The 27,427-nt window shown below is 48.8% G+C and overlaps 2 protein-coding genes across 2 annotated transcripts in view; both read left to right on the top strand.

Annotated features, from left to right (window-relative positions):
* The window catches only part of NEK11 (NIMA related kinase 11), a 263,068-nt gene extending 259,761 nt beyond the window's left edge, over window positions 1-3,307 (top strand). The window contains 1 exon segment of the mRNA XM_024115178.3: window positions 3,129-3,307. Coding sequence (XP_023970946.1) covers window positions 3,129-3,307 — 179 coding nt within the window.
* Window positions 3,308-16,489: 13,182 nt separating this feature from the next.
* Window positions 16,490-18,101, top strand: NUDT16 (nudix hydrolase 16). Its single transcript, XM_007123338.2, has 3 exons — window positions 16,490-16,645; window positions 16,740-17,009; window positions 17,769-18,101. Exons 1-3 carry the CDS (start codon window positions 16,508-16,510, stop codon window positions 17,946-17,948), a joined length of 588 nt encoding a protein of 195 aa, XP_007123400.1. The 5' UTR covers window positions 16,490-16,507; the 3' UTR covers window positions 17,949-18,101.
* Window positions 18,102-27,427: the final 9,326 nt, after the last annotated feature.

Here is a 27,427-nt window from a genome sequence, read left to right as displayed (position 1 = left end):
ATACGAGTCTGTGAGGCAGGGAAGTGGTAGGATCTGGCCATGGTTTGGTACATGTCAGCAAGGAAAGCTTGGATTTCTGCGAGTGGCTGAGTTGACTAGGGATGTGAGGCATCCTGGGATTGGTTCTGATAATCTCTTGGCAGAGTTGGGAAACCTACACAAGCTGGAGGATGTGGGGCCCTAGGGCTGCTTATCTCTCCAGCACTTGAAGTTCCAAGACCTGTGTTTGAGTTCAAGTTCAAGTTAGTTTGTGAAAGTCAGCCTACTTATTCTCATCTGTAAAACGGAGATAAATGTTCAATGTATTACCTAGTTCACAAGGGTCATTTGTGATAATAAATGTAAAAGCATTTTGCAAGTTCTGAAGTACTATAAAAATGTTAGTTAAAATTTAAGATGCATATATCTTGCATTATAATTACAAGCCTCTAAACTATAGCAGGATCAATTACTTCTTCTTTTTATCTGCCACAATACCTAACCCAGATCCTTGTGTTCTAGGGATTACAAGGTTGAATATTACTGTACAACAAAAGCATAAAAAATGAATGAAAGCATCTGTGATTAATGCCTTCAATGTTATTATCAACATTACCATCATTACTGTCTAGCAGTAATGCTTTAAAAATTTTGGAAAACAAAAGACAACCTCTGATTTTTCTTTTCACCAAATCCATTGAAATGAAGAATAAAGAAACATTTATTCACAGTTAAAGTTATAAAAATATTTATACTTGGCCCTCAGTATGCATGGGTTCTGCAACCGTGACTTCAACTGGGGATCAAAAATATTTGAAAAAAAAAATTCCAGAAAGTTCCAAAAAGCAAAACTTGAATTTGCTGCAAACCAGCAACAATTTACATAGCATTTACATTGTATTTACAATAATTTACATAGCATTTACATTATATTTGGTATTGTAAGTAATCTAGAGATGATGTGTGGGTAGGTTATATGCAAATACTATGCCATTTTATATAAGGGACTTGAGCATCCATGGGTTTTGTTATCTGCAGGGAGTCCTGGAACCAATCCCCTGCCAATACTGAGGGACGACTGTATACACATCAACCTAATCCGTTCTCACAAAATATTTTATTTTTTATTTTATTATTTTTGTTTGTTTGTTTGTTTGTTTTCTGCGGTATGAGGGCCTCTCACTGTTGTGGCCTCTCCCGTTGTGGAGTGCAGGCTCCGGACGCTCAGGCTCAGCGGCCATGGTTCACGGGCCCAGCCGCTCCGCGGCACGTGGGATCCTCCCGGACTGGGGCACGAACCCGTGTCCCCTGCATCGGCAGGCGCACTCTCAACCACTGTGCCACCAGGGAAGCCCAAAATATTTTATTTTTTAATCAAACTCAATACATATACAGAAAAGGGCATGAATCATAAGTGTATATATGAGTTTTCACAGGGTGGACACACTTATGTAATTAGCTCCACTTCTAGAAGTTTGATGCCAGAAAAGATTCACCTAAGTGAAAAAGCTATGTTCCTAAGGGCGTCCATATGGTGTTATTGTGGGAAAAAAACTAAATGAATGGTGGAGGAGTGATTAGGAAAGTGTTGGCACACAGATTCGGTGGAGCAGTATGGAGCCATTAACAATTGTGAACTGTAAGACAAAATTCTTGACACTGGAGTGCCCTTGAGTCAGGCAGGTGGACACAGCCTAGGATAAAATGGTCAGGAGTGAGAGAGGTGAGTGAAGAAGACGCAGAAAATAGAGAGTGCAGAGGGCAGGCCCAGCCTGAAGATTTTCACATTCAAGTGTAAAAAATACGAATAAAACAGGAGAAAATAGAACATGGTGCTGATGGAAAAAAACACATCCCATGCCAAGCTTAGCCCATAAGCCTTTAGTTTGCGACCCTGGCTAGAGAGGAGGGGAAACAGAGGCAAAATAAACATTCCAGGTGTGGCAATATGATTATAACACAGATTGTGGCTCCACATGGACCAGGACTGGGGCAAGTATGGAAGTGAGCGCTGGCCTCCGTGGGAGCTTGGCCAAATTACCACAGCCTTTAAGCCTCAGTCTCTTCATCTGTAAAATAGGGATTTTAAAAAATGCCTCCCTTACAGAGCTGTTGTAAAGGGTAAGTGGGTAGAAAAGTGCCTAGCGGGTGGGTAATAGGACTATTCTTCTCCCCTCCTCTGCCTCTCTCTCCTCATTATCATTTGATTGTTCTCATTATCATTATTTCTGATTTCATATCCCAACCATCCTCTTCCCTTTGTTTGCCTGACTCCGGACACACTCGCCTTCTGGATATTTCTCCTGCACATTTTAGCCTCAAGGTCCCCTCACCTCTTCCCCCCAATACTGGCTCACTTCCTGTGGGTCTCTCTCAACGACCCCTCCTCAGAGAGGGCTGCCCTGTCCACCCACCTTCTCCATCTCTCACCCTGCTTTATTCTTCATTGCACTTAGCACCACCTATTTTATTATGTATGCATATTATTAGTTACCTGTTTATTCTTTACCCTAGAACAGAGGTCCCCAACCCCCGGGCTTCAGCCTGTTAGGAACGGGGCCGCACAGCAGGAGGTGAGCGGCAGGCGAGCGACAGAAGCTTCATCTGCCTCTCCCCATCACTCCCCATCGCTCGCCTTACTGCCTGGACCATCCCCACCCACCCCCGTCTGTGGAAAAATTGTCTTCCAAGAAACCGGTCCCTGGTGCCAAAAAGGTTGGGGACCAGTGCCCTAGAAGGTAAGCTCCATGAAGGCCGGAATTTGCCTCACTTGTTGAATGCTGTATTCATCGTTCCTAGAAGGGTAATTGTCGTGTAATAAACATTCAAGAAGTATTTGTTGAATATTGAATGTTCAAGGTCTTGTTTTTCTCTAAATCCCAGGGTTACAATGTTATCTGTGTATTAAATGCTTTTAAAATGCAGTTGTTCCTCGGAATCCACGGAGGATTGGTTTCAGGAAACTCCTCACCTCCGCCCTCACAGATAACAAAATCCACGGATGCTCAATTCCCTCGTTTAAATGGCAGCACAGTCGGCCGTCTGTGTCCTCGGGTTCCGCACCCCCAGGTTCAACCACCCGCGACACGGAGGGCTGAAAGTGATCTCAATATGTAACACTTCTTACTCTTTCCTAACTTGCTTGGCAGATCAGCTGTGCAGAAGCTGGGGGCAGAGGTGTTTGAGGAGGTCTACAGTTACCTCAAGAGACCAAGGCAGCAGAGAGCCAGCGAGGCAGAGGTCCAGGCGGCTCTGGAAACAGTCGTGCCTCAAGCCAGTGACTGTTCTGAGGTTGACCAGTGGCTCTACTTTGAGGAGCAGTTGCTGATCACAAGGGGAGAAGGGGCCACTCTTCTCCAGAGCCATCGCAAAGCAAATGTCAGAAACAAGCAGCTTCAAGTGGACAAATGCCTGTGAGCATCCGTCAGCACGTATGCTGGACTCTGCTCTGGGAACTGGGTACAGAGCTGGAGCTGTTGTCTCTACTCTCAATCCCTTGTCAAACGGAATGACTCCTTTAGGGAGTAGTAAACCTGGGCTAGTTAGTGTTGTTGGGTCTATACTGTGAGATGGGTCAAGTCTGGCTTCCTGAAAAGCATTCCCACTTGTGTGCCCTTGGGGTTTCCAGCGGGGTTGGACCACCCTGACCTTGGCCTGGGAGAAGCACCTGCTCTTCACCGTTTCCACTTGGAGGACAGGCTCAGTGCCCAACTGCTCTGGGTCTCCACGGTCTGTGGGCACCTGCCCCTGAAGGGTGTTGGACCCCAGCCTCGGCCACGCTGGGCTGCTGCCCATGGGTCAGATGTACCTGTCTCAGGTGACCTGCTTTTGACCTGCTTTTGCCCTTGAATGCTTAAAAAGCAAGAAGGGCATATGTGTAAGGATAAAGTGATTCCTTTCTGTGATTTATTCCCCAGACTCATCCATGGAGTATTGAAGACTTTTATTCGTAATAAATATATTTTCCGTAGTTACAAAATAAATCACCTATTTTACCCTGTCCTTATCCAGAAGTATCCTATTGAATGTAGCACATCCATCTAAGGATAATTATTACTTAAAGCAGCTAAGACTTGGTTTGTTTGTTGCCTATTATGGAGCAGTGCTGTGCTCACTACTGTAAGGACCTTACTTCATTCAATCTTTTCACCAGAGAGAGAGAGAGAGAGATAGAGAGAGAAATTCCCCACTCTGCAGCTGACGATGCTCGGGTTAGGTAACCAGTCAGGTCACACAGTCCCGAGAAGCTGAGCTTAGGTTTCACCCAGGTCTGTCTGACTCCAGGGCCCATGCTAGTAACCACAGTGCATGTGGGTTTCTGACCAGGGAGCTATATCAGACCTGCTTGAGCAGCTTGTTACACATGCACACATTTAAGAAAATGTGTTAAAGGAAAAGTTACTCTGACACTTGTTACATCCATAGGGAAGACTTTATTCAGGACCAGGTGCCAAGACTATTGCAGTAGGGAGACAGGTGAGACTCACCTCCTCATGTGACAAAGACAGCAGGGCATTTACAGCCAAGGACGGGTGGGGGCACTGGTGGGGATCCAAGGTAGAAGGTTACTAAGAGAGACATCCAAGGCAGGGGGGATTGTTGCTAAACTGACCTAACAGGGTTCCTGCTGGAGGCAGACCAGGTGATCAGACATCAGGGGTGGGGGGTTCTCCCTAAACTGACTTACCAGGCTGAAGACAGGGCCCAAGGTTGAGAAGTAGTCAAAAGAGGGCTCCCAGGGACCTCCCTGGTGGCACAGGGGGTAAGACTCTGCACTCCCAATTCAAGGGGCCCGGGTTCGATCCCTGGTCAGGGAACTAGATCCCACATGCATGACGCAACTAAGAGTTCACATGCCACAACTAAGGAGCCCACCTGCCACAACCACGTGTTGCAACTAAGGAGCCTACATGCTGCAGCTAAGACCCAGCACAACCAAATAAATAAATAAATAAATATTTTTTTTAAAAAAAAAAGAGGGCTTCCAGGACTGGTCAAGGAGAGAATCTTTATCAATACCCAGTCCCAATCCCCTCCCTTTCTCTGGGGAGATAAGGGACCAAAGCCTGTCTTTCGTTACCAAGCTTCCTGGGTGAATCTGGTGCAAGGAAGCACTGAGATTCACTATTCGGCTCCTGCCTCAGATTGAGGACACTGAGACAGAGGGGCTGGTTGCCTTATTGGCCCGTTATGGATGGGGCTGTGCCCCCAGTTCAATGCACGGTCTTTTAGGCAAGTGTTTCTCAAGTCTGAGCATCAGAATCACCTGGAGGGCTTATTAAAAACGATTACCGGCCCATCCCCAGCAATTCTGATTCAAAAGATCTGGTCAAAGCCCAAGAATTTGCGATTCTAACAAGTGCCTGGTGATGCTGACGCTGCCTGCGTGAGGACCACAATCAGAACCATTGTTCTGCTACCCTCTTCCCCACCTCCCTTCACTGGAGCAGTAACTTTGTCTCCTCTTAGTTGGGGCATAATTCATCTCGCTTACATCTCTGAAGGTGGTTTGAGGATTGGGAAGAAGAGCCCAAAGACTCCAGATGTCTCACTGAATACTCTCAAAATCGAGAGGAAAAAGGTGAGTGTGACTAACTTGAGGGAACTTGGTGGGGTCAGTTTAAGGACAAGGGTGCTTAGTGGCTGTGCTCTAAGCCTCATTCCCACCTCTGCCCAGCAACCCAAGGAATCACGGGGACCCAAGTGAGCCATGACTTCAATGATCAAGGGCTTGTGAACATCACTGTTCTGTGTTCCCTCCAACTCCAGTGCCCTATGAAGAGGTGTTAGGGCTGAAACCGAGCAGGACCCTGTGGGGCTCCTGGGCACGAAAGCCTTTCTGTGTCCCCGTTTCTTGATTACAGGAAATAGGCTTCATTCAGCCTCCCTGACCTTCCCTGGGTTCCAAAGGGCAGGTTCAAACAGTTGCTAATCAGGGAAGGGAGGGGGTGCAGAGACAAGGGAGGAGCAGCCAAGAAACAACAGTGCAGCCTTGGGGCAGGGTCCTGGTTCCTCCTCAAGAGATACACATAACAATAGCTTTGAGCTGTTTTGCAGATACTGAAGGCCCCACCAGGTGGGAGAAGTTAACTGTATGCTGCCCATAAGCATGCAGACCTCAGACTGGTTGGAACCAGAAGGCTGATGAAGCTGACTCCCACTTACCTCCCCGCCAACCAATCAGAAAAATGTCCATGAGATGATCACGCCCTCTTTGAACCATTACTATAAAACTCCTCACTACCCCCTCCAGGTCGGGACACAGAATTTTGAGGGCATTAGCCTGCTGTGGCCCCCTTTGCCTGGCAAAGCAATAAAGCTATTCTTTTCTATTTCACCCAAAACCCAATCTCTGAGATTCAGCCTCTGTACCCCAGTACGAGGGCCACCATAGATCTTCATGCTGCCTCTTCCCAAAGCCAAAGATGCCCGTTCTGCCCTCTTTCCCTGCAGGTGGGATCTGAGACGTAGCAGAATTCTGAACTTGTGCACATTGCTCACGTCAAAATCCAGAAACTGTGGCTGTTGCCGGGGGGAACACTGAAAGCCAGGTCTGCCCTGGGAAGCCCGGGATGGATGGAACACGTGACCACCCTGCTGAGGGGAACAGATGTGGACATGCCCCTCGTGCGAACAAGGAAGAGCCCTCACCACCAGGAGGAGCTCTCTGTAGCTCCCATGCCCTTTTATGACCAAACAGATTCAATTACATCTGGAAGAGGGGTAGCACCCAAGTTAACAAAAGTTTCTAATCTCCTTGCTGATGGTTTTCATGTTAGAACAGAATATTTGTGTCGGGGCTCAGGGTGGGCAGCCCAAAATTATGCCACCACGACAGATTGATGATTTTGAATTAAAGTTTCTTGGGAAACAGCGGATGCAAGGAAACTCTGACCCTCCTGCGTCTCCCTGAAAAGCAGGAAATAAATCTTATATGAAAGGTGCCCTCCCTTGCGTCTGGAAGAAGGACACCTTTATCACCAGAGGTAGGGAACATGGTAGAGAAGCCTGTATAAACAAACCTTACCACTTCTTTTAGTTTACTACCCAAGCCCAAGCTCTGTTTAGATTCTTCACTAATTGGGCACCCAAAACGAAGTTTCTTTGTCCTGTCAGTTCTTCACAAATGTATTGTTTCTTTGCCTAAAAAGTATAAAAGCTGTCCCACTTCTTAAGTCCCATTTCTATGGGACCTTCAGGCACATGAATTAAAATGTTTCTTTTTCTCCTGTTAATCCGTCTGGTGTTAGTTGTTTTTTTTTTTTTTTTTTTTTGCGGGACGCGGGCCTCTCACCACTGTGGCCTCTCCCATTGCGCAGCACAGGCTCCGGACGCGCAGGCTCAGCAGCCATGGCTCACGGGCCCAGCCGCTCCGCGGCATGTGGGATCCTCCCGGACCGGGGCACGAACCCGTGTCCCCTGCATCGGCAGGCGGACTCTCAACCACTGCGCCACCAGGGAAGCCCCCTGGTGTTAGTTTTATTACTAGTCCAACAACAAGAACTCTACAGGGGCGGAGGGGAAATTTCTTCCTCCCTGACACTTGGGTGAGTTGCTGGGTCAAAAGAGGAAATAGCTAGATTCTCAAATATTTCACAAACAAATAAACATGTCCAGGGAACAACACCCTTGGTTTAAGAACATGTTGGAAGGAAGAAAAGACTTCCTCTACCCTCTTAGGTGCCGTAGATGGGGACTACAAAATAAACTGACAGCAGACAGCAGGAGAAAAAGGATACACGTTTTATTTGATCTTAATGTTTTTACATGGCATGTGACGGGGTTGGGGAGGTGAGGCGGGTGCTTTCTAGAAAGAAGTGAAAACACCAGAGAAACAAGCCAGACAGCTTATGTACTGTTTTGATGAAAGAGCAGTAATCAATTTGTGGAGATGTGACAAAACAAAGGAAAAGAGATTTGAGCTCTGAGGAGGGGTAAATTGTGGGGCAGTGACTAGGAGACACACGGGGAAGCTGATGGAAGATAAGGGTTGAGTTAGTAGGTCTGTTTGTACAGATTCATCTCAGCGTTGGTGCCCCGTCTCCAGCGATGAGAACGTTCTCCCCTCCCTGGTACAGGGAGAGTGCTTTTCTTATGGGAAATGTATGATTTAGGCAGAACATGGGAAGGCAGAGGGCTCTTCCTGCATCTACTGTTTAACTACTTTCAGCTCAAAATAATCCTCATGCCAAAGTGGCATATTTGGAGGTGGCCTATTCTGGTCCCCTACATGGCTAGGAAGACAGGTGCAGAAGGAAAACACCTTATCCTCCAGGATTTGTGCTGTGCACTGTATCAGGCATCAAAGAAAGGAAAGCTAAGAAGAAACACCATCTTGGATCAGAGCTCCATGTCTTATAAAAGAAACTCACTGTGTTTACCTTCTAGTTGGTTCACTGGGAGCGGCAGAACAGGATTTAAGATGACTAGAAAATTCCTTTTTGATTTTACCATTGGGAAAATGCTTTGTCCTGCAGCCATACTCAGTGTGGGTATTAATCACTGACCAAATTGCAAGATGGTGAGTGGAAACTAGCTGAGGAATTGGAGAGCTAGGATGTTGCTTGTTATGAATCAGTCACAGGAATGAGGGAATAAAGAAGCCCTGCAAGCTCTCGGCTTTGTAAAAAATATATATATTTCACAAATGCCAACTGACCTTTCTGCTTTCTATTTATGCAGAGGAAATGCCACGAGCTATTTTGGGTGATGCAGAGATAAGGCACACAAAGGAAAGTGATGGAGTTAATTATTTAATGTATTTGGGGCTGAGGCCGGAGTGAAAGCTCTAGGTCCATTATATGGGATCAGGATAAAGGGGGCAGACAAATCAGACAGTAACTCAAGGGGTGGGGGATGGAAATACCCCGCTCCTCTTTCAAGATGATGGGTAACTCATTGTGTGTTAACTACTATGTCAGAAGGGAAGGGGGCCAGGCCACCAAGATGATAAAGGAGAAAGAATGAAAAATGAGGAAGAGAAGGAGAAAGGGTGAGACAGAGACAGAGAGAGGGGACCGGGGGAGAGGCAGGGGTGGACACACAGCAAAGAGTGTTTTAAAATGATCTTCCTTCGTGTAAGGAAAACAAACTGAACTTGCTCCCAGATGACTTGGATTCTGGCCCCACTGTTGCCATTTACTGTGTGATCCAGGGCAAGTCATTTCCTCTGAGTCTCAGTGTCCTGCCTTTGTCTGAAGATAGCCATAAAAAATAGGCAAGATTATCTCATATGTTGAATCGTGGGAAATTGCTCATGGGGTTCCGCGTAATGTGTGGGTATGCTTTAAACTCTGTTAAGATGCTCTCAACTTTGGAGGAGGAATTATTGTCAGGCTGCCTGATCTCCCATCATTGGAGATTCATCCCTGAAGACTTCCTTAGGCGGCTAAGATTCTAGTACTAACATGCAAACACACCCCAAAAGTAAACACTTTTAGGCATTTTCAGCCAGCATCTGATTAAAAATTTGCTCCCAGTCAGCTGAGAGGCCATGAAGAAAGCAGCTCTGAAAAGGCAACCGAGCTGTGCTGAGGACCAGCTGCGTCCCCCAACCAGGCCTCAGCGCACTTCACATTCATGAACCCACCTGTGTGACCCCGGAGTAAGCAGCATCCCCAGTGCCCTCAGGACGCTCAGTTCTCCCCTAACTCCAGAAGGAAATTCAGAAATTTAGTCCAACAAATATACATTATGAAATAATATATTCATAAATAGGAGTACCGGAGTTGTTAACATTTATGCAGAACAGACAGCTTGACTCCAACAGAGTATTTGCAAAGTACATTTGTAAGTTTAGTTGGGAGACAAACTTTCAACAGCTAGAACATTTTTTTTTCCAAAATATTATGCTTTTTCCTTCTCTGATTGAATTTTTGGTTCCAATTCACCCCTCCCTGGATGCTGACTGCTCCCTTTTAACTTCGTAGCTCTTCCCACTGTCATGGGAAGAGAGTATTTTCTTACCCTCAGACTCTTGAGTTTGGCCATTGAACTTGTTCTGGCTGAGTGATCACTCAGGAGCAGGAAACTTACAGGGACAGTTGGTTAAAGGGTACAGTGTTTCAGTTATATGGAATGAATAAGTTCTGGAGATTTTATGTACATGGTGACTATAGTTAATAATACTGTATTACTGTATACTTGAAATTTGCTAAGAAAGTAAAGCTTAAGTGTTCTCACCACACACATAAAATGTGTGGTGATTGATAGATATGTTAATTAGCTTGATTGTGGTAATTTCACAATGTATGTGTATATCAATTAAATACATACAGTTTTTATTTGTCAATTATACCTCAATAAAGCTGGGGAAAATATTTCAGGCAAGAAAGGAGACAAAGATCTTATAGACATGAAGAACACAAAGCCTTGTGGGTTCCAGGAATGTGCCATCTTTTTGTGCTGGTGGTTCAAGTGTAAGGGTGACCACGGCAGGTTTGAGAGGAAGGTGTGTGGCCGGCTTCTGAGATGGCCCCAGTGGTCCTCACCTCTGGTAGGTATCCTACTCTATGCAACTCCCTCCCACGTGGCATCAGGGGTGGGCTTATGGCCAGGAGAATCCTGTAGCAGTCATGTATGATTTCTGAAAACTAGGTCATAAAAGACATGGATCCCATCTTGCTTTCCCTTGGGTCCCTCACTCTGAAAGAAGCCGGCTACTGTGTCATGAGGACACTCAAGCAACCCCATGGAGAGATCTATATGGCATGAAACTGAGGCTTCTGCCACCAGCACTAACTTCCAGTCATGACAGTGAGCCACCCGGGAAGCAAATTCTCCAGCCCTAGTCAGGCCTTCATTTGACTGCAGCCCTTTCTGACCCCTGTCCCTGACCCTCAGCCCCTGAGATATGAAGTGTTTATTGTTAAGTCACTACATTTTACAGTATGTTTCAGCAACAGATCACTAATACGGAAGGTGAAGTTCACATGAGCTGTTGAGTTTGCTCTGCAAGAATCCCTTAGAAACGCGAAGCACCTGAAGAGGGCGTGACTTTAAGCTGTAACTTGAGACCTTGTGAAGGGCAGGTTTGAAAAGGGTGAGACAGGCAGGACAGCAAGGCAGTTAGGAGGTTAGTCCAGGTGAGCAAAGATGAAGCCTGACCTTCATCTGATGAGTCAGGGCATGGAGCGTGGAGACAATGAGAGGGAGCTGAGGGGCAAGGGCTGCCTGGGGTGGGTAAAGTAAGAGGGTGTTGGTGAGGCTCTTAGGTTTCCAGCCAGGGGCCGCTGGGCAGGCGGTGGGCATACACAGAGGTGGGGTTACAGGAGACACAGGTGGGGGAGAAATACTGAGCTCATTCCTGGGTGTGCTGGACTTGAGGCATTTGTGGGGTACTCAGGGGGAGAGGTCCAGGTATGAACTGGAGGTGTCTGAAAAGTTCTGTCCTCCTAGTGAAATGGATCCACCTAATGAGCTCCAGACAACACAGCCGTGGATATTTTTGATGCTGCACCTGCAAATAACCAAGAAGAGGGCTGGCTTCTGTAGAATGCCACCTCCTTGAAGGCTGCTGGATGTAATTGCAGGTATGTGAATGCCTGAAAAATAATAACAGCAGCATCTAACACTTTCCATAGGTCCTTTTGGATAAACACCAACAGGCTCTAGCTGGCAGCTCTCTGAGGGTAGCACCTCCTCTCCCTCCCTCCCTCTCCCATTCCTATACTCTTCAAAATCAGTGGTTCTTAATCTTGGCTCTGCATTTGAAACACCTGGGAAATTTTATGAGCATTAAGTGGGATGACGTAAAATTTCCTAACAGATGCGAGATGCTGGTTGCAGTCCTCTTTTGCCTGAAAAGTGAGACCAGACCCTCACCTCTCTCTCCCTCTCCTGGACCAAAAGGGATCCTATCTATGAAAGGGTTTTGTGAAACGCAAAGCTTTATTCAACTGTAAATTATAACCTTTACCTTTAACTTCATGAGAAGTCAAAGTGCTTTTTATTTTTAACTTTTTACTACGAAAAACATCAAACTATATTAAAGTAAAGAGAATAATATAATAAGCCCTTGTTAGGGAACTGTCACTCAGCTTCAGAAATGATCAATTCGTAGCCAATCTTATTTTATTTATAGTCTCACCCATTACCACCTCACTGGCTAATTTTTTATCATTCATAAATATTTCAGCATGTATCTATAAAAGATAAAGACTCTTTTTTGTAAAAAGCCACAATACTACTATCACATTTTAAGCATGATCAATAATTCCTATATATCAAATATCCACTCAATATTCACATATCCTCCACTTTGTTTCTTCAGATTAGGATACAAGTAATCCCTTCACTAGATATGTCTCCTCAATCTTTTAATGTATAGATTCTACCGCTATCTCCTTTCCCCATGTAATTCATTTATTGAAGAAACCAGCTCATTTCTTTCGTAGTTTCCTTCAGTCTAGATGGCATCATCCTGATATTTTTTAAAAATACTTTTTTTAGAAGTATTAGATTTACAGAAAAATTGTGAAGACAGTACAGAGACCCCAGACAGTTCATGCAGTCGCCCCTATAATTACCATCATATCACGAGTGCATACCACCCACAGGACTTACCACTGTTGATGCTGCCCTAGATCACCTGGCAGAGGCCCCACCCGTACGCCCTTCCATTATGCCCCCTTTGGAAAGAAGTGGCTGTTCCCAGCAGCCCACGCTGAAGGAGTTGGCAGTTACACTTCACCATATTCAGGGCACAGCTCCTATATAAATTATTTCAACTGCTTCCGCATGGGAGATCTTCTTTTCCCCCATTTATGTACTTATTCATGATTTAGATCAGTATAGACCCGTAGAGATTTATTTCATCCTTTGGGTTATAATCCAATACTGCTTTATTTTCTTGCCCAGACTGTTTCAGCTTTAGCTGTAGGGAGCTCTTTAGCTCTTGAGTTGGCTCCTGTGTCCTTATCCCTTTGACAAACTCCCATCGATGTGGGTGGGGTTTTTTTTTTTTTTCATTATTGATTTTTGGATTTTCAGTGCACTTCCTTATTTTCTGGCATCACAAGATGCTCCAGGCTCATCATGTATCCACTGTGTATATTTCCTGCCCCAGTGCCTGAATCAGCACTTCTCCAAGGAGTCTTGTTTCCTTTTATTGGGAAATGGTAACAGAAACCAAGATCTGGGCACTGGGTGTGCTTGTTGCTCCTGGGGAATTGCTGCTTCTAGGCCCTCCCAGCTGACAGAGAAATGAAATTTATATGTGTACGAAATAACCCTTGAATATACACTTATCCAAAAATGTTTCTGCATGTAACCATCTGTATCTAAACTAAACAAATTCTTACTGATGTCTCCAACTCTAATCCACTACCACCTGGATCATTCTAGCTTCTTCCTGATATTTGAAAAAGATGTTCTTTTGTATTTCTTATAATATGGTGGTTAGATTCAAATTCAATTTTTTGGCAAGAATATTTCATAGGTGGTGCATTCTTCCATCATTTTAGTGATGTTAGCAGCCATTGATGATCATTTCCTAGGATCTCTTAATTCTTTAAAGTTTAAAAAAAAAAGCAAAGTTTTGATTGGCTCCATCTTTCTTCTCTGAATAACTGGAATTCTCTATAGAAAGAAAAACCTCCCCATATCAACTATTTGGTTACCCTGATGTAGAGCCCATATAAAAAGGATAAACGCTTAATTCCTTGCCTCATTATCTTATAAATAATGAATATGTTCCCTAGCATCCTCTGAGGCTAAACACTGAGCTATTTTTGGTTTTGAACTTGCAGCATCTCTGGAGGCACATGGCTCAGCTCTCTACCTTCAGCCCCGACTGCTAGGCAGTCTGCCTCAGGAGGTGGAATAGCAGAGGGTAGAGGCTGGGCTCCCCCGGCAGAGGCAGAGGCAGTTTGGAAGAGGAGGCAAGATTGGAGGGTCTTGAGGGCTTCCATATTCATTCATCCTGAAAAAGCTCTGGTCTCCATTTTCTTGTAGAGATGTTGCCTTGCTTTCATAGTTTTTCACATTGCCTTAGAAATAGCTGAATCCATCTTTAAAAGTCTCCTCAAGCAACCATAAAAGAAAACTACAACAGCCAGAAGCTTTGGAAAGTGCATGTTTGACCCTAAATCCTTCAAGGAAACCCTTCTAGGAGAGAAACCAAGAAACCCTTTGGAGTGTTAGGGGTAAGGGTTAGGGCACTGTTCTCAGCCCTGGTTCCTTATTAGAGTCACCTGAAACACATATAAAAACCACTTACGCTTAAGCACCACTGCCAGAGATTCTGATTCGATTGGTCTGGGGTGGAACCCTGGAAGTGGCAGGTCTTTTTTCTTTTATTATTTTTTTACTGAGGTATAGTTGATGTATAATATTATATAAATTACAGGTGTACAATATAGTGATTCATAATTTTAAAGGTTGTACTCCATTTATAGTTATTATAAAATATTTGCTATATTCCCCGTGTTGTTCAATGTATCCTTGTAGGTATTTTATACCTAATATTTTGTACCTCTTAATCCCCTGCCCCTATACTGCCCCTCCCCCCTTCCCTCTCCCCACTGGTAACCACTAGTTTGTTCTCCATACCTGCTTCTTTTTTGTTATATTCACTAGTTTGTTGTATCTTTTAGATTCCACGTATAAGTAATATCATACAGTATTTGTCTTTTGCTGTCTGACTTATTTCACTTAACACAGTATCCTCCAAGTCCATCTGTGTTGCTGCAAATGGCTAAATTTCATTCTTTTTTACTGTCAACGGACATTCAGGTTGCTTCCATGTCTTGGCAATTGTAATGCTGCCACAAACATTAGGGTACATGTACCTTTTTGAATTAGTGTTTGTTTTTTGTTGTTGTTTTATTTTTTGTTTTTTGGATATATACCCAGGAGTGGAATTGCTGGGTCATATGGCAGCTCTATTTTTAGTTTTCTGAGAAACCTCCATACTATTTTCCACAGTGGCTGCACCAATTTACATTCTGGAATTGGCAGTTTTTATGAGATTTTTGCAAGGTTTAATCGTTTAACCAGGGCCATTTCCAGGCCCCCTAGAACTCTAAGAGGGGAATGAGTGTGTCACACCTACAGTCTCATCACCTCGATCCAGCTGCCTGTTGTCAGTAGATAACCATCTCTGCCATGTTACTCAGAAGACTAAGCTAGGAAAGATGATGCCAGGAACGTCTCACTCGACCCACCTTCCCCCTGCCCCCCATGCTGAGGCCTGGTGAGTGTGGCTCAGTTCCAGCCAGCAGGGCTTTAACATAAGACTCTGCCCCACCCTTGACTCCACAGATGGCTACATTTGCTGTGCCTGGCACTGTTCTAAGTGCTTTAAATCTCTAACATCCCTAATAGGTTGGAATACTCTGCACTTAACAGATGAGAGACTGGGATCTGAGAGAACTGACTGCCTTGCTAAGATCGCCAGCCTGTGTCTGGGTGGGTTCTTGGGCTCTTTCGCATCACGTGCTGTTACTAACAGGCTGTGACTCCAAGCCCAGCCCCTCTCGAGAAGCTGCCTCCTCCTTTCCTTTGTGTAATAAATATTGACTCTTGAGGAGAGACGACCTGCACAGAGTGCAGGGCCTGAGAAAAGGTGGGGAGGCCTGGGGCGAGGGATTCTGAACCCCTGTTCCTCACTCAGCATCAGGTCCTGAGGAGTCCCCTGCCCTGGGGGTGCACGGTTCCCCACCTTCCTTCACAGCTCAGTGGTCTGAGCGTATGTGACAGTAAAGTCTAGAAAGCCTTGGGCACTTCTACCTCTGACCCTTGCTCTCTCTCCTTCCTGTGCCTACAGGGTTTCACCCACAGCCCTTTCCTCCCTTACCCTTTCCCGGAAAATCTCGTGGGTCTGGCCATCCTATGCACCACCTATTGTCACCCCCAATTTCGGAACTACACTATCGTTGCTCACCCTCCTCCTATAATCCCCATCCCAGAAAGTGACCGCGCCATCCACCCTGACGTCATCCTGGCAAAGTCCCCCCGACAATCAGCTACTGAGTCCCCGCAGTGTCACACTCAGGATGGCTCTAACACCCATCGCTCCTCTGTCCCCACCACCCAGGGAAGGCCGCGGCTCGGAAGCCAACTCTGCTAACCCTTACCCCACCCCAGGCCCCGGGCTTCGTGTACCATCCAGACCAATTAGGTGTGGCTCCCAGGACGCGTCCCTAATTAGATAATTAAACTCTACTCGGCCTGCAAACCTCTTCGCACGACCCAGCTCTCCCAACCGGCTGGGGAAGTCCCCTAGAGCTAGACTGTGACGTCAGCACTATTAACGGTCTTCCGCCGCGTCCAGGAGCTGGCCACGCCTGCAGCCTTGCCCGTGCCAAGGCCCACTTCCCCCGGGTCCCACTTGGCTCTAGGCTTCCCGGGGCCGGATACCCGCCGCCGCGCCCCGTTCTGATTGGCTGCCGCCCGGGCCCACGGCCGCGCCCCGCCCCAGGCCCTGCAGGGATTGGTCCTGGCCGCCGGGCCCTGCAGGGATTGGTCCTGGCCGTCCCGCCCGCTACCCACGTCGGTCCCCTGGACAGCCGAGCTGGGAGGTCCGGTCATGGCCGGGATGCGCAGGCTGGAGCTGGCGGAGGCCTTGCAGCTGGGGCCGGGCTGGCGGCACGCATGCCACGCGCTGCTCTACGCGCCGGACCCGGGGCTGCTCTTCGGCCGCATCCCGCTGCGCTACGCCGTGTTGGTGAGGAAGGGGCGCTCCCGGCCCCCGCCCGCCCCCGCCCCGCGGCCACGCCGCCTTGGGCGCCCCCGGCCATCTCCGCTTCCCTCTCCCGCAGATGCAGATGCGCTTTGACGGGCGCCTGGGCTTCCCCGGCGGCTTCGTGGACTTGCGGGACTGCAGCCTGGAGGACGGGCTGAACCGCGAGCTGGGCGAGGAACTGGGCGAGGCCGCGGCCGCCTTCCGGGTGGAGCGTGCCGATTACCGCAGCTCGCACGCCGGGTCCCGGCCGCGCGTCGTGGCGCACTTCTACGCCAAGTGCCTGACCCTGGAGCAGCTGACTGCGGTGGAGATGGGCGCGCCGCGCGCCCGGGACCACGGGCTGGAGGTGGGGCCAGCCCAGGACCCCACCCCGCGTCCTCCAGCGCCCGAAGGCCTGCCCCACAGTTTCCTCGTGTAGTTGGGGTCTGGGTGACTAGTTGCAGCCAACCTGGTCTCCCTGCAAAGATCTAACCCCCTCCCCACTTCACAAGCCTCTACAGTTGTCTTTGTAGAACACACCCATCCAAGTCACTCTTCTACTCCCCCTTGATAGTGGCAGGCGTTGCACCTTAGGCCCTTGTTTTTCTTGTGTAGGAGAAGTGGCCTGATGTTTTGTGGGAAAACCCTGGCACTTAGGCGAGGGGAGAGGGGGACATTGTGTATGGCAATGGTTCTCAAACTTTGGTGGGTATCAGAATCATCTGGGAGGCTTATAGAAACTGATTACTGGCCCCACTCCCAGAATTGCCGGCTCAGTGGGCGAGGGGTAGAAGGACCTGAGAATTGCATGTTTCAAAAGTTCCTAAGTGGTGCTGATGCGGCTGCTTCGGGGACCACATTTTGAGGGCTACTGGCGTAGGGCCCAGGGTGCATCCCGGAGGCAGGAGCCACTACTGTGATGTGGGAAGGGTTAGCTTTTGTGGAGCTGGAGAGCATGACCTGGGTCATTTGTCTGCAAAGACCTGGGCCCTCTAGGGCCACAGAGGTGTGCGTCCGCAGGCCTGGTTCTGCTGGACTGATAAAGGGGTGAGACCTCTGATCTGGAAAGATCTGGCTGGACGAGCTCCCTGCGTTTCCAGAGTCTCATGTCTCCTTCCTTTCCCAGGTGCTGGGCCTGGTACGGGTGCCCCTGTATACCCTGCGGGATGGTGTGGGAGGCCTGCCTGCCTTCCTGGAGAATACCTTTATTGGAAATGCACGGGAACAGCTGCTGGAAGCCCTCCAGAACCTCGGACTGCTGGAACCTGGCTCTTTTGCACGCTTTAAGTTCTCAGCTCGTCCCTAGAGGCTGCTCTCCATGAACCCGTGGAACCTGCCTGAGATCAGGGCCTTTGTACTGGGGAGGGAGGGCGGAAGAAGGGAATGTTTTCTCTTCTGGGCCTGGGCCTGCTAGATGATAACAGATTAAAAGGAAAAGGTGTGTGGTGTGTTCTGAGCAGAGGGCCCTGTGGCGACTCATGGCGTCAGTGGCAAAAGTCTGCAGCTCATCCTGGGCACCCTGGCAGATTCACAGAGCCTGTGTCTTCCCTGTACATGTGCGCATACACAGCCTAGTGGCCCCCAGACACGCACTCACACACAAGCTGATGCCTCACCCATCCCTCGCCATGTCCAGTTTAAGCAGGAAGTGGCACGTGTGGGGCGTAGCTTGTCGCCATACCCATCTCCTTGCTGGGGAGGAGCTTCTGAACCAGGGAGGGTTTCTCCCCACGCTCCTACATGGCTGTTCCCAGGGTCTAGCCCAGCCCATGCTTCTTGGGGAGGACAGAGAAGCAGAGGACCCGTTTTCCCCCTGAAAGTAGTTGCATCCTTGCCTGGGGGTTGGCCAGAGCAGTATCCCCCGCGAAAGGGTGGTAGAGGGCCCTAACCTACCCCTTGCCCTCTTCTGAAACTGAGCAGAGGGGTGTGGAAAAGGTTTGGCCTCCTTGGACTGACCTTGGACTTGAGACCCCTGGGTTCTGGTACATTTCCTCCAGGGCTTTCACTTGGGATCCCTTAGACTCTGGGGACAGTGAAGGGAGCTGGCCCAGCCCTGATCTAGACCTGCCCCAACAAAAAAGAGCCTCCCAATAAAGAAGGGCTTATAGCCAGGCCTCAAAAAGCCCTTCAGTTCCTTCAACAAATTAGCTGTATGAGGTATTGGTGATCTAGGGATGAGAGAGCCATAGACTGCTCTCCGTGCGGCCAGGAAACTTTTTCTTAAAGGGCCAAATGGTAAATATTTTAGGCTTGGTGGGGCACATGGTGTTTGTAGCAACTGCCTAACTCTGCCAAGTCAGAAGGAGCAGTGGACAGTACATAAATCAGTGGGTGTGGCTGTGTTCCAATAAAACCATTTAAAAAGGGATGTGGCCAGCCTGTGGGCCACAGTTTGCCAACCACTGCTCTAGAAAGGAAAATAAGATTAATTAAATTATGATGCTTCTTTACTTGTTTTATTTGTGTCCGTGTTAAGAGGGAAATAAAGGATTGCTACAGGTCCCACCTTGGTATCTTTCACTTTTAGTTGAGGTGGTCCAGAAGGGCCTCTGTAAAGAGCATTTAGGCTGAAGGATGGAAAGGACAGAGCCAGGGAGGAGTGTGGGGAGAGGATTCTGGGTGTTCCAGGGAGGAGCACGTGTTAAGGCTCTGGGAACGAATCTTGGCAAATTATCCCAGAGCAAAGGTAGGGAGTGAGACTCCATTTCTCAATTGGGGGTGGCAGCAGGGGGTAGGGGGAAGCAGAGAATTTGCAGCAAAGGGTCAGTGTAATTAGACTAAGCAAGGGGAGGTGAAGCAGGAGCCAGATGGTACAGAGCCTTACAGGCCATGGTCGGGGCGAGGTGTGTGGAGCACGGACTGGAAGCGGGTAGGAGGGGAAGTGGGCGGTGGTGCTGATCTGGGCCTGGATGGCAGAGGAGGTGGAGAGAAGTGGGGGCCCTTGAGAGATGGTGGTGGCGGCATTGACAGGCCCTCTGATGGGCTGGCTAGAGGGTGGGGTGAGGAGAGAGAGGACTCAACGGTGACTTTTCAGCTGGTGCCTTAAGGTGTTCAACTTACGGATGAAGGGAAAGCCTGGCGAAGCTGGAAGGGGGACCACACAGGCTTTTGGAGGGGATGGAATCAAGGTCATTTTGGATGTGTTGCGACCTAAATTTGTGAGTCATCCACATAAAAATGGTGTAGCAATACTTCAGACTGGATGGGGTCATCCAGGGAGAGAGAAAAGAGAAGAAGACCTAGGATGGGGCGCTAAGGGAGCCCAGCCCTGAAAGTCTGGGGGGAGGAGCAGGACATGTTCAGGAGGACAAGGAGTTGAGAGGAAGCTGCTTGAAGAGGGTGGACATGCCAAGCTCTGATGAGCGTTTCGGTGAAAGGAGGGCAGAACTGTCTCTTGGATTTCTTAGCGTGGAGTCTTGGATGACCTGGAGGGGAGCCGTTTCAGGAAGGGGTGGGAGTTGGTTGAGTGGTAGGTGGTGGTGGGGTGGACAGTGAGAAGCAGGTCCAGAGGGTGTGAGGAATGGGGTGAGAACTGGAGAGGGCTGTCAGGTCAGGGAGGGTTTGCAGTGGGAGAGCCTGGGTGTCGATGGGAACAGTCAAGGTGGAGTGTGGAGAGAGGGTTCCTGAAGGGGCACAGACTGAAGAAGGAGGTGGGCTGAGCCCTCTGAGAGGAGGACAGCCAGTCCTGCAACACAATGGGCTCAAGAAGAGGAGGGGAAAGTATAGAGGAGGAGGGGCTCAATTAATTGGTGGCTGAAGGCGCTGTAATCTCTTCCTGGTGAAATGAAGTGAGACCGTCAGCTGGACGTGGGTGGAGGATGTTCTCAGAGGGCGTGAGGCAGTCCTTCATCTGCACCTGGGAAAGCAACTCGATTACAGAAACGCAGAAGGGCAGGCGGGGCTGAGCTATGAGACGAGGATCTAGGCACTTAGATGTACCACATCTCGGCAGGGAGGGTGTACACACACACACACACACACACGTGTTTCCCCCACAGCTGTGTTCATGTGGGACGAGGTCACTGAGGCAGAGCTGGGCCTTTCCCAGAGGAGCACAAGGGAGGAGGGGCAAGGTGGCTGAGATTACAGGAGACGTAATGCTGGACTGTGGGGTGTAAGGTTTAATCTGAATAAGACGGGAATTGAAGGCAGGAGGTGACCCCGGAGGGGTTAGTGAACTGGAGGTCTTGGTGAGGTAGGACTCCAGCGTGGGCTGCGTTGGTTGGGGAGGGGTACTTGAGCCAGAGAGGGTGTTTCTGAAGTTGAGGTGGAGCCATCATGGGAAAGTCAGGGTCCATGTGATGAAGCCAGAAACTGACGGCTGCTGGAGAAGGTGGTGTGAGCTACTAGCCAAGTCCTCCGCGAGGCTCCAGGAGGGGAAGGAGGGCATTGACAGGGCAGGAGCCCTGGGCGAGAGGGCTGTGAAGAAGGGGTGGGTGGGGACGGGTGGCAGCTCTTGGCCTTTGCAGGGGTGGGGATGGGAGCAGCTGTGGAGATCAGGTAGGTGCCTGGAGGTTTGTCTCCTAACCTGGCCCTGACCCCCCGTCAGCTCCCCAGGTAGGCAGGCCAGGGGAAGGGATGCCTGAGAGCCTCCCAGGGCACAGCCTGCACCCGCTCCATCTGTGCTGTGTGTCCCGCAGCCCTCGCTCACCCCCGGGAGGAGGCAAGGTCCCTGCAGCCGAGCGGGATCAGAGTGCTGGCACCACTTACCTTGCCTGGAGCTGGGTCTGCGCAGACCTGGCCCGGGGCCCAGCCGCGCACACTGCTTCACAGCCCTTACAGACTGCATCTTACTGCTGGGCTGTCCCGGCACGTCAGAGCCTCCTGGCAGCGCAGTCGTCAGCTTGCCTTTTTGTTTAAACTAAATCTTTTTATTTTTTGCCCCTGGGGATTGTTGAGGGGGACAGCCCGTGGCTTCCCTGTATCATCCCCACACGCACTCTCCCAGTGAGGGGGTGCTGTCTCAGCCAACCCCCCTAGAGTGTTCATCTTTCTGTGGCTTGAGTTCGTTTCGCCTGCCTCATCTTCCCGTCTGCAGGCAGGCAGGGAGGTGATGGCACACCCGCCTCTGGTCTCTCCCCTCTTATCCAGTACCTTTCTGCTGCAGTATGAGAAACCCCTTGGCCTGGAGAAACCAGTCATCAAGGGGAGAGAGAAGCTGGGCAGCTCCGTGGAATCCTTGACCCCATTAACTGCGGTGGGGACTCAGCCAGCACCTGACTTCTTCCTCATCTGAGCCACTGGGTTTGTGGCTCCTGTGGGGAGGGTAAAGCAGGCAGCACTTACCCAGCACGGTCTCCACCTGATGCTGGCCCCTCTCGCGTTTTGTTTCATGGGAGGTGAGTGGCCTCGGCTGCATCCCCGCAAACACATATTTCTGCCTTTCTCAGCAGAGTCAGCAAGATGCTCGCACTTCTCAATTCTCTGCGTTTTCCTTGCGTCTGTGGCGGCTGGTGCTGAATTCACACTTTTGGGCCCCATGCTGTCTGGAGCCAGAGTCTCCTTGGTTATCTAATTTCTGGTAAAGCTGCTGCTTTGAGCAGAAACATTTGAGGAGAGTGGCTGCCGCCTTCAGTTACTTAGGCCAAAGGCTGCTGAGTAAACCAGACCAGGGCAGACGTGCAGATGAGGGAAGGTGGGGGTCCTATGACTTTGGTTTATTGCACAGAAAACTTTTTTTCTCCAAACCCTCCCCTCCACACAGACAAATGAACATGAGAAAAAAACAGAGAAATTTTATCTGATGAAATTAGTGAATGGAGACAGAATCTGAGCCCAGCTAACAAATGGCTGTACCTTGGCCCTCCTCAGGGACAGGCAGTGAGCAGGAGGTGGGGGGTTATATTTAAAACACGTTCACTTCTGAGGAGGAAGGACAGGGCATGGGCAGGGCAGAGGATAGAGAAACACCCACCGTGGACTTAAGGCCACAGAAAACTCCCAGGAAAAGAAACCATACGGCCTGGCCCACTAACTCCGCAAGAGGCGGGAACGTGGAAGTTCATGTTCCCTCCAGGTAAAGGCAGCCTGGTAGAGGCCAGAGGCAGAGAGATGAAGCTGCCTTCCGGGGACTCCTCCCCCATCCCCGCCCCACCCCTGCGGAAGCGCTCTGCTCACCCTGATGCGCATTTGAGCGCAGCCCTCTCCTACCCCCCCGGGGCCTGTTACCCGCCACAGGCATTCCCAGGGGATGCAGTGGCAAGGACCTCTCTCCTTCCACTCAGATGACCCTGGTGGGGTTTTCAGTAATTATAAACAGCCCTTGGAAAAGCCCCGGGAGGGTGGCTGTTACCCACAGCCCCGGCCCCCCAGCCTCTCCTGGCCACTGAAGAACAGACTGATCCATTCCCAACTTCCTGCGGTCCAGGACTGGTTCCAGGTGGGGATGTAGGCAGAGGCCAGGTAACAGGGAGGGGCGAGCAGGTGAGTGAGCCATGTGCTTGATGAGGGCAAAGGAGTGGAAGGTTCGCCTCCAATTCACTGAAGTAAACAGGAAATAACAACATGGGGTCTGTTCATGAAAGGGACGTGAACGTGAATGCTGGCTGTAAATGATAAAGAGCATTCTCTAGAAGACTGATTCCCCAACAGAAGCAGGCTTTGCTCAGGGAATTTAAGGAATACATGGACTGGGGAATAAGAGGAAGATGGGATAATACACAAACGGCTGGCAGCCCCGAGGAAAGGGTTTAAGGGGCTAGATCTCTATTAGCTTTCTTTAATTGATCAAGAGTTTATCCACAATGACCTCATGAATTTCAGATTATATACAGGATATCTATGGAAAATGCAAGGAGAAGTCAACACAACAGTATTGGGAGACCACAAACTCAGTCCTTGGCAGATAAAATGTCAATGTTTAGGTACAGAATCTAGGATATATAATAACGATGATGATGGCAACAAATATTCTGGCAGTGCTTACTGTGCTGTGGGCACTATTCTAAGTAAGCTCTTTTCATGTGTTAACGTATGTAACAACCCAGCTATATCAGATAGAGATACTATTATATTATCTCCAGACTCCAAACAAAAAACTTAGGCACAAACCTCAGCAAAATAAAAGATAAATCCTGAACTCTGTTGATTGAAGCAGAGAATCTACCTTTAAGGACCCAGGAAACATTTACTAAATTACTCATCTATTGGGCCTTAGAAAACCTCAGTAAATCCTCTCCAGTCTTGTACCACCTCTGAAATGACAGAGTACACATCACACTCTCTGAGCACAACGTGATAAAACTGGAAATAAATGACAGGGAGAGACACTCATAAACTTTCTTCTTTATGCTCTTTCATATTGCCTGAATCTTCTACAATGTGTACGTATTTTGTTTTTAAAATGACCAGTTAAAAAAATAAAAAGGAAATTGCTTTTTTCTTATGAGTTTACAGAAACCCAAGCCAAATGAATCTAAAGAAACAAGGGAAGGATTCAGGGCGGACATGCGACCCATCCCAGGAATAATGTTGGGTAGTTTGTTGAGTTGAAGGAGGACTGAAGTTCTTCAGCCCCAAATGAGAAAGTCACGGTGGAGCTTGAGTGGCCAAGTGTGGTCACATGTTCACCTGGGCCCTCCCTGCCAGCACTAGGACTATTCAGTTGACTGACCAGGCCAGGCTCCTCCGCCCTCGTAGTGGCTGGGGGAGCAGAGAGGAGATCTGGGGCTGTAGAAGACCCCCGAGGGAGGGGGCAGGGATGCTGTGTAGTACAAACAACCCATGCCTACCATAGGTGGAAAAAAAGGCTAGAGACTCAAACTTCCTCTTTGTTCCAATAGGGATCTTGTTCATGAGATTCCATAATTCTTCACGTGGCCGTACTTTTGTGTAGAAACTCATGCCTGCAATTTGCAGCCAAAGTGTTGCTCCATGCTGCTACATAGCCCCTACAGGATCCCTTTTAATGGCTGCATAATGTTCCACGCAGGCATTTCCCCTGCATTTTGATCACCTCCCCTTTAGTTTCTCACCCTCCGACCCACCAGAGCTGAGAAAGCCACTTTGACCTCAGGCTCATTGCAGGGCAACCCTCATCCCCTTCCCCAGGCCACTGACCCTCCACTCCTGCCCCAGCTCCCCCTCCCACATGCACCTTTTGCCTCACTAACTCCCATTCTTTCTTATTTTTAATGTCACTTCCTAAGGGAAGCAGTCTCTGGTCCTGACCTTCTGGACTAGGTTAATCTACCTCATAATATATAGAAAATGATAGTATAAAATGGAATAAAGGAGTATGCAACCCCCCAAAGTAGGAAAGAATACCATAAAATCATGTCAGGTAATTAACTCATCATAATTTTATGGGGTTTTTTTTCCTGGATTTTGTCATGTTTGTGGTATTTTTCAGCTTTTGAAAGTTGTAATTGGTTGTGCTTTTACATCCTATATCGATATTCCCTTTGGTTTCCTTTTTCTAAATTTGGTTTCTTTTTTTCCTAAAGAACATTCCCCATCTCACGAAGACTAGTCCGGCCGAGTGTGGAGGCCTGGACGCCCTCGCTATCGGCGTGGAGCAAGGCAGGCAAGGCCTGTCACCACCTCACACCCCCTGAAGCCCCCAATGCCAGGATGGAGCCCCAAAGCCAAGGCCAGGGTGTAACTAAACAAGGAATTATCCGTCATCCGTTTGACCTTTTTCCAGCTTCTAGAGCTAGCTCAAGTTGTTCCTTGTTTATGCGATAGATGGTAAGTTATCTAAATTTTCCATCCTAAGACTTCAGTGTGATGAAGAGGAGAAGAGGGCATGGAGAAGGCAATTGAAGCTCTGTGAGCAGGAAGTGGCCAAAATAGTGGTCTTGGAGCTCCAAGCCTTTCCCTGGCGACGCTGTTCTTGGTGGTTATGTGGAGGATTTAATGACTCTAGGCCGGTCATTCCCCGTGGGAATGACACCCCATCCACAAAGGGTGGGTTCCATCTGCTATGGTCATGTAACAAATCATCCCCAAATGTAGTGGCTTAGAGTAACAGCACTTCCTTTATCCTTCATGGCTGGGGTCAGATCCAGGCTGGACTTGAGCAGCTGCATGCCGGCTAGGCCTGTCTCCTGCCACACAGTCTCAGGCTTTTTCATGGTCACCTCAGGGTGGTCAGACTGCTTACCTGGCCATCAGGGCTCCAGAAAGCAAGATGGAAGTTGCACGGCCTTGTCTGAATCAGCCTCAGAAGTCAACTTCATTTCTGCCATGTTCCATTGGTCACAAACAACAAAACTCACATAGATTCGAGGGGTGGAGAGGCTGGGCTCCATCTCTGGATAAAGGAGTGACCAAGTTCTAGAAGATCAGGTGGGACAGATATCTTTGCAGCCATCTTTGGTGTCTAGAAGTGTTGATTATAAGAGGGTATTGGGTGTGAGAACCCTCCTTGCAGGCCTACCCTACCTCAGCACACCATTCACTCCAGGAACTCTTCAGAGGGATCCAGGCATGAATTTGACAGGTTTGAATTCAGAGTCCTTGAACGCAGGTCCTGCTGTGGTGCCGGCTTTGAAGCTCATCCTTCTCCCACTGGGGTGGGACTGCCAGGAACGAGGCTGCCAGGAAGAGCTAGTCACAGCTTAGACATCTCTGGAGATGCGTGCAGGGTGGTGCCGTGTCAAAAGGCTGAGGTAGACAAGTTCAGGTCCTGGGCTTTTCCCTGGCAAGTTTTGCAGTGGTGGTCGTGTGTGGGGAACAGCAGGTCTGATGTCCCCTTGTTTCCATTATTCTAAGACAGACATTAAACTCTCTGAAGTCAGGCTAGGTCTTACAACTCATGCCAGGTGGTAGTCCTGACACGGTCGTCACCTGCTGCACATGGCCTGAAAACCTGTGGGATGAATGTCAGCAGCTTGGGAGGAAATCCCAGAGACTCAGGTGGAGAACTCTTAAGAAATGTTGTTCTTGATGGCACAGAGGTCTATGTTTTGTAGAAAAACACGAACATCTAACACCTCAGGTTGAAAAATGATTCAAAAGAGTTGAACACTCTGCAGAAGTTTTAGGAATATTTAAATCACTTTACTTTGGGTATATTTCCCGTATATGCACAAGAGTGATCTATTATACAAACCATGTCTAATGAAGTAAAAAAGTCTTCAATATATAGAAATTTTTAGAAGATGAAGTGATAAGAAAACATCATGTTATGGCTTAATGGCAGAATTTTTCTTTCTTAGAAGTACATAAAATAATAATGCATGTAGCAGTCAATGATGTCTTACAGTGGGTGAAATGCAGGAGGGGAGAAGCTCATTTCTCACCCTGGAGGCATCTGGAGTCCTAAGTGACTCTAAGAAATAGGGCACAGCATGCAGTGGGGGCTGACAGGGGTCAGAAAGGCCAATGACTGGCTGGACTGGCTGGTCTGGCTCATCCGCCACTGCCCAAAGCACCAGGCAGAGACCAGGATGGGCAGCGCTGAGCGTGGAAGCAAGAGGTGAGGTGCTGGAGACCAGACAATGTGGCCGGAAGTGGCGCTGGGGAGGGCGGGGCAGGATGCTGGTGGAGGCCTCCCCGGCATGGAACAGAATGGAGGTTCAGGGTGCAAGGCTTGGGAGGGTGAGTACCTCTGCCTGTCGGTGCCATCGATGACCAGACCAGCCCCAAGTCTCCTGTGAAAGAGAGGGCCCAGCCAAGCAGGGAGGAGATCACAGTGGACACGAAACTGTCTCCAGAGACAAGGGCTAATGGTGTAGGACAGGCAGCCTAGAGGAGACAGGCAAAAGGGGAAGCAAAGCCTTTATGGATCTGGTGTTAAGGAAGGAGTTAAAACTGTGCTGGGTCTGTGATTGGGACAAATGT

Source organism: Physeter macrocephalus, chromosome 1 (genome assembly GCF_002837175.3).
Source record: "Physeter macrocephalus isolate SW-GA chromosome 1, ASM283717v5, whole genome shotgun sequence".
In the NCBI taxonomy this organism is placed as follows: domain Eukaryota; kingdom Metazoa; phylum Chordata; class Mammalia; order Artiodactyla; family Physeteridae; genus Physeter; species Physeter macrocephalus.
Note: the sequence above shows the minus strand (reverse complement) of the source record. Positions and strands in the feature narration are given on the sequence as shown.